The sequence below is a fragment of the Mirounga angustirostris genome, unplaced genomic scaffold (genome assembly GCF_029215605.1).
Source record: "Mirounga angustirostris isolate CCGP_5_RB_7025 unplaced genomic scaffold, mMirAng1.0.hap1 SCAF_15, whole genome shotgun sequence".
In the NCBI taxonomy this organism is placed as follows: Eukaryota; Metazoa; Chordata; class Mammalia; order Carnivora; family Phocidae; genus Mirounga; species Mirounga angustirostris.
This window is the reverse complement of record NW_026991723.1, coordinates 63,410,773-63,428,622: the sequence shown is the minus strand read 5'-3', so window position 1 is coordinate 63,428,622 and position 17,850 is coordinate 63,410,773. Positions and strand designations below refer to the sequence as shown.

Here is a 17,850-nt window from a genome sequence, read left to right as displayed (position 1 = left end):
AATCCATTAAGATGCAGTCTCTCTATGGTTGTCAGAACATGGGAGCAGAGAAGTATGGGGGTTGACTGTTAATAGGTATGGAAATTCTTTTTGGAGTGATGGAAATGTTCTATAATTATATAGTAGACAGCAGTGATGGTTATACAACATATTGAATATATTAAAAACCACTGAACTATACACTTTAAAATGGTAAACTTTACATTATGTGAATTATGTCTCAATAAAAAGCAAAAATAATTTTAAAATCAGATAAAACCCTATTAAATTTTGAAAAAAACGAAACAAAGAAAAATGAACAGGCATTATCATCTGATGTCTAAGAGGCAGGCCCTAGGACCAGTACCCTGGCTCTGTACTTATCAGCTCTGTGACCTTAGTAATTTACCACTCTCTACCTCTATTTCCTCATCTGTAAAATGGAGACAATAAAAGTACCTATCTCATAATGTTGGCAGAGAATAAAGATATGGAAAGCACTCAGAGCACTGCATGACACATCGTAAGTGCCATACTGTTACCTTTTTTTATGATTATTACACCAGCACTAGAGAAGGTATGGAAAATGAGCACTCAAACCAACCATGAGAGTGTAAATTGGCAGAACCTCTCACGGAATAATGTGGCAGTATATAACGAAGTTTTATAAACCTTTATCCTTTAACCCAATAATTCTATTTCTAGGAAATTATAATAAGGACAGAAGGAAAAAACATGTATGCATACATGATTGTTAACAGGACCATTTTTTATAACAGCAAAGTAGAAAATGGCCTAAGTATCCATCTGTTGGGAATTAAATAAATTATTGACGAAATACTATGCAGCCATTAAAGTATATACGCATATACTGATATGGAAAGACAAAGATCCACTATGAAGTGAAGAAAAGCAGGTTATAAAACTATACAGGGCTACAATCCAACTTATGTTTTACAACATACACATGTTTACATACGTATTTTAAGATTTTTACAAGTACAATTAGCACATTTCCTCCATCAAAATTTTTTAAATATAAATAAGTAAATCTAAACACAATATCGCCTTTTGGCTCAATTTTTAACCACTATTCCTTAGTGTCTGCAACACTAAGTGAATAGGCAGTAGCCAGAATCCAGGAAAGTCACCCACAAAGACAAAAATCTACAAAACAAGCTACAAGTTGGCACTGGAGAACCTGACATTATTTTAAAAGAGCATTTAAAAAGGACTTCACAGGGGTGCCTAGGTGGCTCAGTTGGTTAAGTGTCCGCCTTCAGCTCAGGTCATGATCCCGGAGTTCCAGGATTGAGCCCTGCATCGGGCTGCCTGCTCAGCAGAGAGCCCGCTTCTCCCTCTGCCCCTCACCCTGCTTGTGCTCTCTCTCTCACTCTCACTCTCTCGCACGCGCTCTCTCAAATAAATAAAATCTTAAAAAAATAAAAAAAGGACTTCACAAAATTCTGCTGCATTAGGAGGAGTTTCAGACTTGCAGTTCCAATTATTTGATTAAATAACTCTATGGTATTGGGCAAGCACTAAGTCTCTCCCCAGTTCCCTGGAGTAAAAATGGGTATAATAATCTCTCATAGGTTTTCAAGGAGTAAATGAGATCTTTACAAAAGAGCAATGGAAACTATACAGGATACTTTTCCTCTTTAGGTGAAACAACCAAAACCAAAACTTTACCTTTTTTTTTTTTTTTAAAGATTTTATTTATTTATTTGAGAAAGAGAGACAGAGAGAGCACAAGTGGGAGGGGGCAGACGGTGAGAGACAAGCAGACTCCCCCCTGAACAGAGAGCCCCACATGGGGCTCAATCCCAGGACCCTGGGATAATGACCTGAGCCAAAGTTAGATACTTAATTGACTGAGCCACCCAAGTGCTCCCAAAACCAAAACTTTAAAAAGACACAATCACAACCCCAGGAAACAGCTGTAAAATAGTGAAGAATAAAAAATTTAAAAATCATCCCGGGCGCCTGGGTGGCTCAGTCATTAAGCGTCTGCCTTTGGCTCCGGTCATGATCCCAGGGTCCTAGGATCGAGCCCCTCATCGGGCTCCCTGCTCCGACGGAGGCCTGCTTCTCCCTCTCCCACTACCTCTCTTGTGTTCCCTCTCTCGCTGTGTCTGTCAAATAAGTAAATAAAATCTTAAAAAAAAAAAAATCCCTAGGTCTAATTAAGCAATAATTAGGAAATACTTATGATCTGAACTTAAAGAAGGAACCAATAAAGGTAAACACACAGCACCACCTAAAAAAAAAAAAAAATACCTTAAACCACTTTAAAGAAAAAAAAAAGTATGAAAAAAATGAACACAGGACACTAAACACGGACTAAAATGACTTGTGAACAATGAGGAACCTAAATGTATCATTTAGGCCATAAACAACAGAACTGATACAGAAATATCAGCGGTTTAGATTCACTTGCAAAACAGTATTAAAGCTAACAAGGCAAAATAAACTTAAAAATCCCAAAAGAGGGGTGGGTGGGTGGCTCAGTTGGCTGGGCATCTGCCCTCAGGTTGGATCATAATCCCAGGGCTCCCTGCTCAGCGGGGAGTCTGCTTCTCCCTCTGCCACTACCCCCCCGCCCCGCCGGCTCGTGAGCTCTCTCACAAAAATAAATAAAATATTTAAAAAAAGAAAAAAGTTCAAAATTTTTGTGGGGTAAAATGAAGCAATTTCAGCATAAACGTTAAGATATTACTGGGGAGAATGGCAATCATCACAGATTTCTTCTTTGTATTTTTCCATATTCCTCAAGTTTTTTTTTTTTTATTAAAAGATTTTATTTATTTATTTGACAAAGAGAGACAGCGAGAGAGGAAACACAAGCAGGGTGAGTGGAAGAGGGCTTCCCGCGGAGCAGGGAGCCCGATGCAAGGCTCGATCCCAGGACCCCGGGATCATGACCTGGGCCGAAGGCAGACGCTTAACGACTAAGCCACCCAGGCACGTCATATTCCTCAAGTTCTTTACATCAAAAAAATACTGCCTTTATAACAACAACAACAACAAAAAAGTGTGGGTTTTTCTTTTTTCTTTTTAACCATGGAAGAGAAAAACTCAGAATGTCTGCACAAAAATAAGGGAAATGGAACTGTACCTAAAAACATAATACCTGCCAAAGTTTCTGAAGGCAGAAGAATGTGTTAAGAACTTCAGAACCTGAAATGACTTTTCAAAAAATGATGAGACAACTGAGCCATGAAAAATACATGACACCTGTAAAAAAGAAATTGATTCAAATAGTAACAAAGGATTAACAGTAAAGCATCTAATAAACTGAAAGCAAATACTGAGGGAATTTTAAGATTTAAACAGAATTTCAAAGTGCATGAGAAGAGAATGTATGCCAACTCCTAAATGCCTCATTTATCCCATGAGAGAAGCTAATAATGGAACTAATTGTAGGAATAATGAAAATAGTTCTGTTAAAACAATGTTTCTAACAATGAAAAGGGGGGGGAGGGGAGGAGGAAGGGGATAAATGGGTTGACATTATCTCCCTTAAAAGAAACTAAGAATTTAAATTCCATTAAAGAAACTATATATACAGGGGAAATGAGGGATTTAAAAAAATGAAATGGTTGGTTATAATTAAAAAAAGACAGTAATGAGTGTTGACCAGGATGTGGAGAAATTGGAACCCTCACACATTGCTGGTGAAAATGTAAAATGCTGCAGCCACTTTGGAGTACAGTTTGGCAGATCCTCAAAATGTTAAACGTAGGGTTTACCATATGACCCAGCAATTCTACTCCTAGGTATAAGAGAACTGAAAACATATGTCCACACATAAATTTGTACATGAATTTTCATAGAAGCATTATTCATAATAGCCAAAAAAACCAACCCAAATGTCCATCACCTGATAAATGGATAAACGGAATGTAGTATGCACATATATCCATGTAATTTCATATTATTCAAACATAAAATGGGTATGAAACACGGACACATGCTACAACATGGATGAACCTTGAAAATACGCTAAATGAAAGAAGCCAATCACAAAAGACCACATATTGTATAACTCCATTTATAGGAAATGTCCAAAATAGGCAAATATACAGCAAAAGGTATATTAGTGGCTGCCTAGAGCTGGGGGACTGGGGTTTGGGGAGTGAACGCTAAAGAGTATGAAGTTTCTTTGGAGCAGGACGAAAATGTTCTACAACTGATTGTGGTGATGGGTGTACAATCTTGTGTCCATACTACTAAAAAATACTGGATTATACACTTTAAAAAATGAGGATGATGATGGAGGGTAGCACAAATTTCATAATTACTTCATTTAATGTAAGTGGGTGAATGCTTATAAAAACAAATAGTCTATATCTGTATTGGTAAACAAATCCCAACATTTAAAAACTACAAGACAGGGCGCCTGGGTGGTTCAGTTGGTTAAGCGACTGCCTTCGGCTCAGGTCATGATCCTGGAGTCCCGGGATCGAGTCCCGCATCGGGCTCCCTGCTCAGCAGGGAGTCTGCTTCTCCCTCTGACCCTCCTCCCTCTCATGCTCTCTGTCTCTCATTCTCTCTCAAATAAATAAATAAAATCTAAAAAAACAAAAAACTACAAGACAAACACAAATCCAAAAAAGGATGGACATCATTATGACTTCAGGAGATACTTTTGTTTTCGTTTTTTTGAGAGAAAGAGAGAGAGAAGGCACATACATGCGGGTGGGGTGGGGTAGGGGGTGGAATCCGAAGTGGGCTCCACGCTCAGTGTGGAGCCCCACAGGGTGTTCCATCCCACGACCCCAAGATCATGATCTGAGCCTAAATCAAGTCAGACACTTAGCCAATTGAGCCACCCAGGCGCCCCTACAGGAGACGCTTTAAATCCATCCTACACAAAAATAAAAGCACAAGAAAAAAAAATGAAATAAATAAAATTCAATGTGTATGTCCCAAATAGAATAACAAAAATGTAAGAAAAGCTGAAAAACTATGAAAAATAAACCTATTATCATTGTAATTGGAGGCTTCACTATTTCATTAACTGGAGATGACAAAACAAAGAATTAAAAAGTGGGCGCCTGGGTGGCTCAGGCGTTAAGCATCTGCCTTCGGCTCAGGTCATGAACCCAGCGTCCTGGGATCAAGCCCCGCATGGAGCATGAAGCCCCGCATCGGGCTCCCTGCTCCGCGAGAAGCCTGCTTCTCCCTCTCCCACTCCCCCTGCTTGTGTTCCCTCTCTCGCTGTGTCTTTCTCTGTCAAATAAATAAAATCTTAAAAAAAAAAAAAAAAGAATTAAAAAGTATGGAACTGATATAAAGCATAAATTAAACTATTCCCTTTGGTAGGACCCAACCTGGCAGAATCAGTTTCAGGAGAAAAGATTTAGACAGACAGATACATAGGGATAGATACAGAAACTATGATAAGGCAAATGTGGTAAAATCTTAACAACTGGGAAACCTGTGTATGTTACTGAACTTTTCTTTAAGTTTGAAATTAAGTCAAAATAAAAAAATTTTTAAGTAAAATTAATATTTATATAACAGGGGACTAAGAAGCCAAGGATGTAACACTTTTTTTCCTGGACTACAAGGATCTTACACAAAATCTGTTCTACTGGGATGCAGAGAGACACTGAATTTTAATACAAAAAGCTACAAATTCTATGACCCATTCTTAAATCATAATGTAAAACCACAAAACAAAGTATCTGTAACATATCCACACTTACATGTTTTATAACAATGATGAGAGGAATTTTATCTGAAATGCCTCTCATGGTAAGGAAAAAGACACGTAATGATCAGCTGCCACCTAAAGAATGTAGAAAGAGGAAAAAAAAGGGAAAGTTGAGGGGGAAAGGTAGTACTAAGATATAAAATTAATAAAGCAAAAATAGATATACTAAAAACATCATTAGAGAACATTTCAAGGAAAATGGTAAAATCAGAAATAGCAGGGTAGCTTTCAAATATGAAGAGGCAGAAGGTGGATTCAAGGAAAGGGTTGAGAAGGAAAAGAATGGAGTACAGAAGTTGCAAGGAGCATTGGCAGGAGAGGTGCTCAGGGTTGGGCACTGCAGAAATAAGGATTTGCATCCAATTTGGTCATGGTGAATAACAGGAATGAGGAAAGAAATATACACCAATTTGACTCTCCTCCAAACAGGCTCTCCATCTCAAATTAAAAGCATCACACTTCACACCACCTCCTACAGCACAAGATCCAGAAACTAAGGGAGAACGAGATCAATGAAAGCCTAGCTGGGCGGGGATTGGCAAAGCGAGTGCTCACGCCCCAGTGGACAGCTATGGCTGACTTTTGCCATGTAGAAACAAGAGCCCAATGTTGCCAATACCTCCATAGTTTAGAAGGGAAGACCATAATCCAGACTTTTAAGTGAAACCTCTGAATTTTTAATGGTTAGTAACCAATGCAATTTTTAAAAACACTGTGCAGTCCAAACAATGGCTCTCAATTCTCCCCACATCCACTGTCGTTCTCTGTCCCTGTGCTCTCAGTCTCTTTTCTTCTCCCGATCACCTTCATCAATGCTAGACTTTGCTTTCCAAAACCATGATGTCACTCAAATCCTTTAAGTTTCCCTTCGTCTTCAGAGCAAGTACCAAACCTTCTGTGCAGCCTTCAAGGCCTTCCACTAATGTGGCAACGTGTGACTGTGACTCATCTCCTGCTTTAATCCCCACACCCTAATATCCCAAAAGATTCCCTCTGCTGCCCCATCTTTGTACTTTTTCTATCTCCATTCCCTCGGCCTAGAATACCCACCCTTCCCAGCTCTCCTCAGTTTCTATGTTAATTCAGTTATTCATTCTACAAATAAATATGTAAGGGGCACCTAATTTTGTGCCAGACACTATTCTAGGCACAGTCAATAGAGAGGTGAGCAAAACAAACAAAACTCCCTGCCCTCTCGGAGCTACGCAGAGGAGACAGATAACATGTAGAGTAGGTCACATAGGAAAAGGTGCTTTGGAACAGGAAAAAAGCATTAAGAAAGATTAAGGTGGAAGAGGGGCAGAGGGGATGGAAGGTGGAAAAGGCTGAAATTTTAAGGCATTATTTTGAAAGTGACAGTAAAGACCTGAAGGAGCTGAGGGGATAAATAACTGGGATAAGAAGTTTCCAGGCAAAAGGAATATCAACAGCAAAGTCCTCAGGCAAAAGTGTGCCTAGTGTTTGAAGCTAACATTCTACTCTGCCTGTAAGGCCCAACTGAGTGCCACTTACTCAGGGACTGTTTTTTGATTCCTACAAATCAGAATTAATCACTCCCTCAACACTGTACTTGTATCTTCCTTAGGTCACCTGGATAATGAAAACTTTCTTTTCAAGAATGTATGAGTGACCACTGATCAATTAATCAGGAGTCAGCTAGGAAATCATTTAAAATGAGTCAGTAGGCAATCATTTAAAAATGAGACATACACATTTTGAACTTCACACATATACATACACTTCCTCATGTAGCACCAAAACCTTTGGGCCTACCAAATGCAGTCCCCTCCTTTCTTGGATAAGCTACACCTATAACCTATTATCTACAATGTCCATTTTCCTTTCCTTTAAAGTAAAAGGGAGACCTAAAAATACTTGAAACTTTTGTAAGAGCAGAATCCTTCCAGAGATTTATAAGGTTTCCCCAATCTGTTTCAGATTCATTGAAAGGCAATTCTCTCGGGGCGCCTGGATGGCTCAGTTGGTTAAGCCACTGCCTTCAGCTCAGGTCATGATCCTGGAGTCCCGGGATCGAGTCCCGCATCGGGCTCCCTGCTGGGCCAGGAGTCTGCTTCTCCCTCTGACCCTCCCCCTTCTCATGCTCGGTCTTTCTAGCTCATTCTCTCTCTCAAATAAATAAATAAAATCTTTAAAAAAAAAAAAAAAAGGCAATTCTCTCAGCCTCTAATCTTTATCAAGTCTTTCCAAAGCATTTCATAAAAAAACAACTTTTTGCATTAATACTGTACCAATTTGAGTAATTTTTATTAATTTATACTCAAAGGGCCACTGGTATAAATAAGTTTGAGAACACAAATGATTTTTTTCTTGGTAAGCAGAGAAATAAAGGAAACACAAGCAAACTAGAGCTAACCTCCCAGCTTAAGCATCTGTGTGCTATAGGAATTGGTTAGTATGGTTTACTAAGGGAATGTCTAATCCAAAATGTTATCATCAAGCCCAGCAAAGGATCTGAATAGACGTTTCTCCAAACAAGATACATAAATAGCCAATAAGTACATAAAAATGTGCTCAAGATCACTAGTCATTAGGGAAATGCAAATCAAAACCACACTGATATACAACTTCACATCCACAAGGATGGCTATAATCAAAAAGACAATAACAAGTATTGGCCAGGATATGGGGAAATTGGAACCCTCATTGCTGGTGAAAATGTACAATGGTACAGCTGCTTTAGAAAACAGTTTGGGGGGCGCCTGGGTGGCTCAATCATTAAGCATCTGCCTTCGGGTCAGGTCATGATCCCAGGGTCCTGGGATCGAGCCCTGCATCGGGGTCCCTGCTCAGCAGGGAGTCTGCTTCTCCCTCTCCCACTCCCCCTGCTTGTGTTCCCTCTCTCGCTGTGTCTCTCTGTCAAATAAATAAAATCTTAAAAAAAAAAAGTTTGAGAGTTCCTCAAAATGTTAAACATGGAGTTACCACATGACTGAGAAATTTTATTCCTAGGTACACACCCTAGAGAATTGAAAACATATGTCCAGCACTGTGAATTGTGTAAGACTGATGAGTCACAGGCCTGTACCCCCAAAACAAATAATACATTATATGTTAATTTTTAAAAAATAAAAAATAAAAAAATAAAATCATTGATGAAAATATGATTAATAGTTGTGTTTTTTTAAAGATTTTATTTATTTATTTGGCAGAGAGAGACACAGCGAGAGAGGGAACACAAGCAGGGTGAGGGGCAGAGGGAGAAGCAGGCTTCCCGCCTAGCAGGGAGCCCAATGCGGGGCTCGATCCCAGGACGCTGGGATCATGACCCGAGCTGAAGGCAGTTGCCCAACCGACTGAGCCACCCAGGCGCCCCTGATTAATAGTTTTTAATAGAAACTGGTTCACATATAATTTCCAAAGCCTTTAATCGATTTCCCACTCATGTGAAATAAAGTTAAGACTTTCCAGGAAAAAAAAAAAGAAAACATATGTCTACACAAAAATATCCACATGAATGTTCTTAGCAGTATTATTCATCGTAGATGAAAAGTGGAAACAACCCAAATGTCCATCAACTGATGAATGGATAAACAAAATGTGGTATGTATCCATACAATGGAATATTATGCAACCAACCATAAAAAAGCATTGAAGTTCTGACACATGCTACAACATAGATGAACCTTGAAAACATTATACTAAGTGAAAGAAGCCAACCACAAAAGGCCACATGGTGTTTGATTCCATTTATATGCAATGTCCAAAAAAGCAAATCCATAGAGACTGAAAGTAGATTAGCAATTGCCAGGGGTTGTGGGGAGACAGGAACACGAAGTGACTGTGACTGCTTATAGGTATGGGGTTTCTTTTTGGGGTGATGAAAATGTTCTGTCATTAGATAGTCAAGATGGATGTACAACTTTGTGACTATATTTAATTGTACACCTTTTAAAAATTCCAGTGCTGTCAGTGTTCAATAAATGCTTATGGGGGGTGGGGGGATGTTGAGAGAAACCCCAGATGTATTAGAGATTTCTTCATATAGATTTTTTTTTTAAAGATTTTATTTATTTGAGAGAGAATGAGAGAGAGCACATGAGAGGGGGGAGGGTCAGAGGGAGAAGCAGACTCCCTGCTGAGCAGGGAGCCCGATGCGGGACTCGATCCAGGGACTCCAGGATCATGACCTGAGCCGAAGGCAGTCGCTTAACCAACTGAGCCACCCAGGCGCCCAATTTCTTCATATAGATTTATAAGAGGCTAACTACTTCTGTTAGAATATAAAGCCCCTAAAGGCAGGAATGGCCTCTCATTTATTTCCCTTAACATCTAGCATATTGGAGTACCCAAAGCAGGTACTCAATCAAGGTTCATAAATAAATACCCACATATTACATACCAGGGATCTAGAAGTCCTGATTGAAATTCCACACAGATTAAAAAAAATTCACTTTTTAGTCCCCCAACTCCTGAAATGCCACTAAGAAGGCATGTCTCTTAATATGAAGTTTATACTACCGGTACCATCCTTACTACCATATCACAAGCCAGAGGACCCACTTCTAACTTGCGACATTAAAAAAACCTTGTTCAAATTCTCCACCTTATATCTATCACCAAATGTCACTTATTGGTCTCTCAGTAGGTTTTTCCACTTCTTTAACCACATTCCCTAAGATAGAAATGCTCACATATTTAGCCTCATCTGTTCTTTTCAAACAACCTAGAGTCAAAAAGAAGCATCGTCATTATCTTCATGTTACAAATGAGAAAAAAAAATGCCATGTTTAAGGTCACCTGGTCCCTTAGGTTCAAAGTTCATCTTTCTTCACATAAATCATGTATTTCCAAACTTTTTTCTCTTTGGATGAACAGGGAACTTTCTAATAAGTTACATTTTAAGGGGCACCTGGGTGGCTAAGATGGTTGCCCGTCTGCCTTCAGCTCAGGTCATGATCCCAGGGTCCTGGGATAGAGGCCCCTATCAGGCTCCCTGCTCATCAGGGAGCCTGCTTCTCCCTCTTCCTCCTCTCCCTCTGCTGTGCGCCCGCTCTCTCGCTCTCTCGCTCTCTCACGCGCTCTCTCTCGCTGTCAAATAAATAAATCTTTTTAAAAAAAAATTAGATTTTAAAAGAGTAAGTACAAATAAGATATAAAACACCAAAGCAATAAAGTCCAGAATGATTGGAGAGCTGAGGCATGAGGACTATAAAAAAAGGCTTGTTTAGGGCACCTGGGTGGCTCAGTCGTTAAGCGTCTGCCTTAGGCTCAGGTCATGATCCTGGAGTCCCTGGATCGAGTCCGCATCAGTCCGCATCGGGCTCCCTGCTCCGCAGGGAGTCTGCTTCTCCCTCTGACCCTCCCAACCCTCCCCCCTCTCATGCTCTCTCTCTCTCAGTCTCTCTCTCAAATAAATAAATAAAATCTAAAAAAAAAAAAAAAAAAGGCTTGTTTAGAACAAGAAAGAAGATGGGAAGATGTTATAATATCAAGAGATGATAAGAACAAATACAGACCCATTCAGCTTCTTCTTTGCTTTGGTAATCTTCATCAGGAGCTTGATCTTGAAGGGTAGAACTCTGATAAAAGGAAGCTAACATCTGAGGTAAGTAGCATGAAGAAAGGATACAGAATACAGAGCTAGTTCAAAAGAATTTGCATTCTGATTGACTTATTTCCCTTAGTACAATACCCTCTAGTTCCATCTACGCAGTTGCAAATGGCAAGATTTCATTTTTTTGATGGCTGAGTAGTCAATCAGAGAAAGACAATTAAACCATATGATCTCACTCATATGTGGAATTTAAGAAACAAAACAGAGGATCATAGGGGAAGAGAGGAAAAAATAAAACGACAAAATCAAAGAGGAAGACAAACATAAATGACTCTTAATCATGGGACACAAACTGAGGATTGCTGGAGGGGAGGGGGATGGGGTAACTGGGTGATGGACATTAAGGAAGGCATGTGATGTAATGGGCACTGGGTATTATATAAGACTGATGAATCACGGACCTCTACCTCTGAAACTAATAATACATTATATGTTAATTAATTGAATTTAAATAAAAATAAAATAAAACAAATAAATCCCATAGGACTGTGAGCAACCCAAGGGCAGGGAACCTCTTTTCTTGAACTTTATAATTAGGTATAATGCTATGCCCAATTGAGAATAAAAATGAAAAATGAATGAATGGGAAAAAAAAAGAATTTGCATTCTGATCTAAACAAATCACACTCCATGATACTGAAAAAACTTTTAGATCTGACTGCTGATTATCTAAGCTATCTTGACAAGATGCCAGAAGACCAGAAATGAAGGAATGCATGCTCAATTTTCAAAAAAGGACAAATGCCAATCCAGGAAAACATCTATGGGTAAACTTGCCATAAAAGTAAAAGCCACTTGGGCTCTTTATTAAGGCAGATTATACAACATTTGCTATTAGATAGGATTACTAAAATGGAAAAAAGGAGAATGATACAGACATATACATAACCGATTCTAACAAGATGATCTGACAGAATCTTTAAATAATAAGCTAGTGAACAAAATGGGAAAATGTTGAACAGCAGAAGTTCAAAAATCTGTTAAACTCTATAAGGAGGATGCATAGCTGGTTGAACATCTGGTTGATTAATGTTATCAACATCAACCAATTCATTAGGAAGTCTCTAGTAAAATGTCACAGTTGCATCCTTTTCCATGATCTAGACAACTTCTATTAATTTAATAAAGCCATAGACCTGCTCTTTAGATTTGCAAGGGCCACAATGCTGTGAATGACGAAAACACACAAAGCCTGACAGAGTCAGACTCCAGAAAGGTCAGAGGAGGCTGAAATGATGATTCAAAATTAAAAATGAAAATTAACAGGGACTTAACTATAGGAAACAAACTGAGGGTTGCTGGAGGGGCGGTGGGTGGGGGATGGGGTAACTGGGTGATGTGCATTAAGGAGGGCACTTGAAGTAATGAGCACTGGGTGTTGTTTGTTACTGATGAATCACTAAATTCTACCTTGAAACTAATAATACAATATACATTAATTAAATTGAATTTTTAAAAAAATTTTTTTAAAAATTAACAGAAAGTCAAGGCAAGCATTTAGATTTTGAAACTCAAATATAGGAATAAAGGAATAAACTTCAGTTTATGTGGGAAATACCTGGGTAATAAAAGCGACTACAAAAAAAAATCTATGTAAAATCTCAAGATGCATTAATAGATACACACTATAGTTCTTAAAAAATTATCTTTTTCCATATGACTCACTCCTGGATTTTCATCCTAGAAACAGCTATAACAAGAATCTACAAAAATTAACAAATAGAGTTTTAGTTAAAACTCTAGCTTTATTTTTTTTAAAGATTTTATTTATTTATTTGAGAGCGAGAGCTAGAGCAGGGAGAGAGGGAGAGGGAGAAGCGGACTCCCCCACTGAGCAGGGAGTTTGATTCGCGGCTCAATCCCAGGACCCCTGGGATCATGACCTGAGCCAAAGGCAGACAGATGTTTAACTGACTAAGCCACCCAGGCACCCCAAAACTCTAGGTTTAGACCCAGAGTTCACATGAATCTTAGCATTAGAAAACATTTTATTTGATAAGCCTAATTTATTGACATGTATATCAATACGTCCTTGAAAGAAGGCTAGATATTATCAAATCCAAGTCCCTTTCTTAATGGAAGAGGAAATTCAGAAAAATTAACTTGCTCCGAATAGCACAGCTACTTAGCAAGCGCCATGATCTCCAAATGAGTCCTCTTTTCCTACACCATGTGGGTTTCCAGCCCTCTGTGTCCTTTCTTAAAAGTTGTACTTTGCACTAAAGAATTAGAAAACATACACAAAAACATCCATCAACACACACTGTATTTTGCTAAAGACAAATTAGCTTAGCAAGAACAAATAATCACAGCACATTAGCCAGTAAAATATTTTGACATGGTTTGATAACAACAAGTATTTGCTACAAAAAGGTACTCCAATATTCAAATGGTTTTTATTCTTAACCATGAATGTGATTATTTATTAAAGCATTATCCCATATCCCACTTAACATTAGAAAAATAAAGTGAAAGTTATTACATGGATGGAAAAGCTTTTAATGGACATGCCATTGTTTACAGTGCTCAAAATCCCTCCCCTATCATAAAATACACCATTATGAAAATTACTAAGAGATTTTAGAACTTGAAATCTAAAGAGCAAGCCAAAGGTTTTCTTCACATAGGGTAGCATCTGTGCTGAGGCCCTCTTGTTCCCTCCTCACTCCCCCAGAAACAATGCCCCTTCAATAGCCCAAAGGTACAAAGGTTGTCAGGCTGGCAGGCCAGTGGATCCCCCGGTGGCCTGAAGCCCATCCTCTTTCCCCTCCTCCTTCTCCTCCCCTCCCACCCCCCACCATGCCTCTTCTTCCGCCCCCTAGGTTTAGAGAAGACAAGTGGAGAATTAAGAATTGATAAAAGGTAAGTTAGCAAGGCTGTGGCTTATGATCACTACCATCTGCTAGGCCAGCTCCAGAAGCACCCACCCACCCCTAAATCAGACCTGGAAGCTTCTCCTTGCCCCAGGGCTCCTCTGGGACCCCTTTTGAAAGGAAGAAGGAACTTTACTGCCCAGATACCCTCACCGCCAGTCACTTCCATTAGAGCCCCAGCAGGCTCTTTGTTTCCAAGCGCGCGGGGGGGGGGGGGGGGGGGGGTAGAAGGGGAGAGGTCACTCCCTAGCTCCGGGTGCTGCCAGTCTCCAGGCCCTCCCGCAAAGCATACAAACACGCGCACAGGATCATTCTCTTTGACCTGGTTCCCTCTTTCCACACCACCTTAAAAACCCAGGGTCACACCTAGCTACACAGAGGCACTTCCTGAGATCTAACTACCTCTTTCTATACCCAAACACTACACGGGATGACACCCTAACTCCCTCCCTCTGAATGGACACAAACGGGGTTCACTCCAGGACTTCCATCCTTCTTCCTCAATGCATACCCCAGGGTATATCTCGAGCCCCATGCAGAACGCACAAATACACAGGGTCATTTCCTGGGCCCCAAGACTTTACCCTACTGACACCCAAGACCCCGCTGGTCACTCCAAGCCCCCAGAGTCCACCTCTGAACCCAAAGGACATACACACACACACACACACACACACACACGGTCACTTCTACCATAGTCAATCCACGTCCTCTGGGCCACCCGTTCGTTCCCTTTACCCACAGGATCACTCCAAGACCCCAGTGTCCTAAGAACCTCCCCAGCACATGGTCACTCCCTTGGCTCTCAGGCTCGGCCCCCCCAGCCCCTCACCGTCTCTCACTCACACACACACACACACAATCCCTGCCTCCCCTGAGCCTTCACAACACAAACACGCTCTCCCGCGTGCACACCCACGGTCACAGCAGGAGCCCCAGCCGGCTTCCCCCGCCTCGCCGGGTCCCGTCCCCACCACCTCACCGCACGCCGGGCCGCTCTCGCCCAGACACTCGACACACACGGTCGCACGCACGGCCACTCCCCATGCCCAACGCGGGGCCCCGAGCCCGCAAGGCACGCTCGCGCCCTGCCCTCCGCCCTCGCTCCCCGCCGGGCCCGGCTCTCCTGGAGCCCCGCGCCCGGGCCTTTCCCAGCGCCGCCACCAGGACGGGGAGGGCGGCGGCAGCGGAGGGAGGGAGGGGCCGCAGGGGCGGGCTCCGGCCGCTCCTACCTGAGCAGTTGATGCTCTTGCCTTTGCCACCGGGACAGTCCCCGCCGCCGCCGCTGCCGCCACCCGGGGGCTGGTTGGACGCGCGGCTCCCGGGCAGAGAGAAGGCGAAGAGCAGAAGCACCGACGTGTAGCAGCAGAAGGCGAGCGGGGGCGCGGCAGGCAGCCGAAGCGGCGCCTCAGCGGCCGCGGCACCCATGACTAGCGCCCCTGGACGGCGGGAAGCGCAGGGACCCGCAGGCCCGGGGCATCCAGCCGCGCGCCGGGAGCCCCGCCGCTGCCTCGGCGCCTCCTAGCAGTCGCGCCGCTGCGCCCGGGAGCAGCGCCTCAGCATCCCGGTCCCACCCGCAGCGCCCGCCAGGCCCCGGCCCGCCGCGCTCGGGACGGAGTCGGAGAGTCTGGGCGCGTGCGACGGTCGCGGGCGCGCGAGGGCGCGCGCGAGGGTGCGAGCCCGCGCGTGGGGGGGGCGGAGACCGAGGCTGGGGGCGTGAACGGGCGCGCGCGCGGCGGGCGAGGGTCGCGGGGCGGGGGCAGGCCCAGCCCCTCACTCGCCGCTCGCCTTCCCTTTGTGTCCGCGGTCGTCGCCACCGCGTCACAAAGACCCCGGCCCGCCCGGTGAGGGGCGCGTGACAGAGCCGCGGGCGGGAGGGGTGGCTGCGACCCCGCCCCGCGCACACCCCCAGCGCCCGCGTCGGCAGCTCCGCCCCCGCCCGCGGCCGGCGCCGCCTCCGGGGGAGCTATTGTTCCTGCGGCGGGGCGGGAGCGCCGAGGGCGGGGGTCGCGCGTGCTCCTCGTCTGGGCCGCGGGGGGCTGGCGGGCGCCGGGGATGCTCCGTAGGCGCTACCCTGACAGACATTTTTGCCGCCCTTTGCAAGTGGTTTTGAAGCATTTCCTTCGCCCAGCAGCCGGGCTGGGAAAGAAGGGCAGGTGGTCAATTATACATCTATTTTCTAGGTGAAGAAACTGAGCCGCGGAGAGGTGAAGGTGACTTGTCCAAGGTCGCATACCAAGAAATGGACAGGACTCGAATTGGAACCCGAGTTCCGACTCCAACTGTGCAATTCTTAGAGATGAGGTAAATGGCTAAATTTCTAGGCTCCTCACCCCCACCCCTTTCCTACATACACCAACTGAATTTAAAATACGGCTTTAAAAGTCTATATTGCCCACTCCCACTAATAACAACTAATACAGAGAGAGGATTTGCCATATGCAAGACCTAGACGAAGCTCGTTACGAGCATTCTCTCCAATTTTTTTACAGCCTACAAAGGAGTTTTCATACTTCTCCCCATTCCACAGATGAGGAAGTTGGGACCCAGAGAGGTAAAGTGATCTGACTCCCAGTCCAGTGCTCTTCCTATCACATCATGATAGATGAGACCCAACCTCAGGCAGTAAGATTCTGGACTGAATTGTTCGAAGGTCCTCTGCCTTTTTCATAGATTATGCTGCTTCTCACCTTGGAATTTTTTTAATCTCATTGAAAAATTGATAAATCTGACTCAAAATTTTAAAATGTGTGAAAAGCCATCACAAGCAAAACCACATCAGGGAAAATATTTTCAGTGTGAATAAGAGACAGTATACTTAATATAAAGAATATAAATCAAGAAGAAAAAGTTGACATAACAGAAAAATGAGAAACTGACTTGTCTTTTTTTTTTTTTTTTAAAGATTTTATTTATTTATTTGAGAGAGAGAGAATGAGAGACAGCAATGAGAGGGAGGAGGGTCAGAGGGAGAAGCAGACTCCCTGCCGAGCAGGGAGCCCGATGCGGGACTCGATCCCAGGACCCCAGGATCACGACCTGAGCCGAAGGCAGTCGCCTAACCAACTGAGCCACCCAGGCGCCCCTGACTTGTCTTTTTAACATAAAATACAGATAATATATATATATGAAAAGACATTTAAACCCACTAGTAATAAAAGGCAGATTAAAACCACAAGGTTTTTTTCCTGAACATGATTAACAATAGTTTAAAGAATTAACAAAACCTAGCACTATTAATTTATACATTTTGGGAGGGCAATTTGACTATATATCAAAAACCTTTAAAATATGTTTACCCTTTAAATCTAGGAATTCCATGTATTGGAATTTATCCTAAAGAAATCATTGTACAAGCACACAAAAATGTATATACGGATGTTCATTATGACTTTTTTATAGTAGTAAATACAATCTAAATGTCCATCTGTGGGAAATAAGGTATGGTGCCTCTTTGTACAGAGGAATATTTTGCAGTTTTATTTATAATGATAACTTGGAAAAAATTCATCAGTATCCTGATGAGTATAAGAAAATCCTATATTTCTAAAATATATATGTGTGTGTATACATCCCTAGGAAAGAAGTCAAGAAGAATATACAGCTATATATTAACTGTGATTATCTCTGAAAGGTGGGCTTATGAGTAATTGGCACTTTTCCTTTATATTTTCTGTATTGTCTGAATTTTTTTCAATGAA

At 42.3% G+C, this 17,850-nt stretch overlaps 1 protein-coding gene across 2 annotated transcripts in view; it reads right to left on the bottom strand.

Moving 5' to 3' along the window:
- Nucleotides 1-15,954, bottom strand: part of TMEFF1 (transmembrane protein with EGF like and two follistatin like domains 1) — a 90,712-nt gene extending 74,758 nt beyond the window's left edge. Inside the window, exon 1 of one of the 2 annotated variants that reach the window (XM_045882788.2) lies at nucleotides 15,382-15,954. In XM_045882788.2, coding sequence (XP_045738744.1) covers nucleotides 15,382-15,577 — 196 coding nt within the window. In that variant the 5' untranslated portion in view covers nucleotides 15,578-15,954. The remainder of the gene's footprint in view (nucleotides 1-15,381) is intronic. The other variant, XM_045882787.2, reaches the window with a different exon arrangement.
- Nucleotides 15,955-17,850: the final 1,896 nt, after the last annotated feature.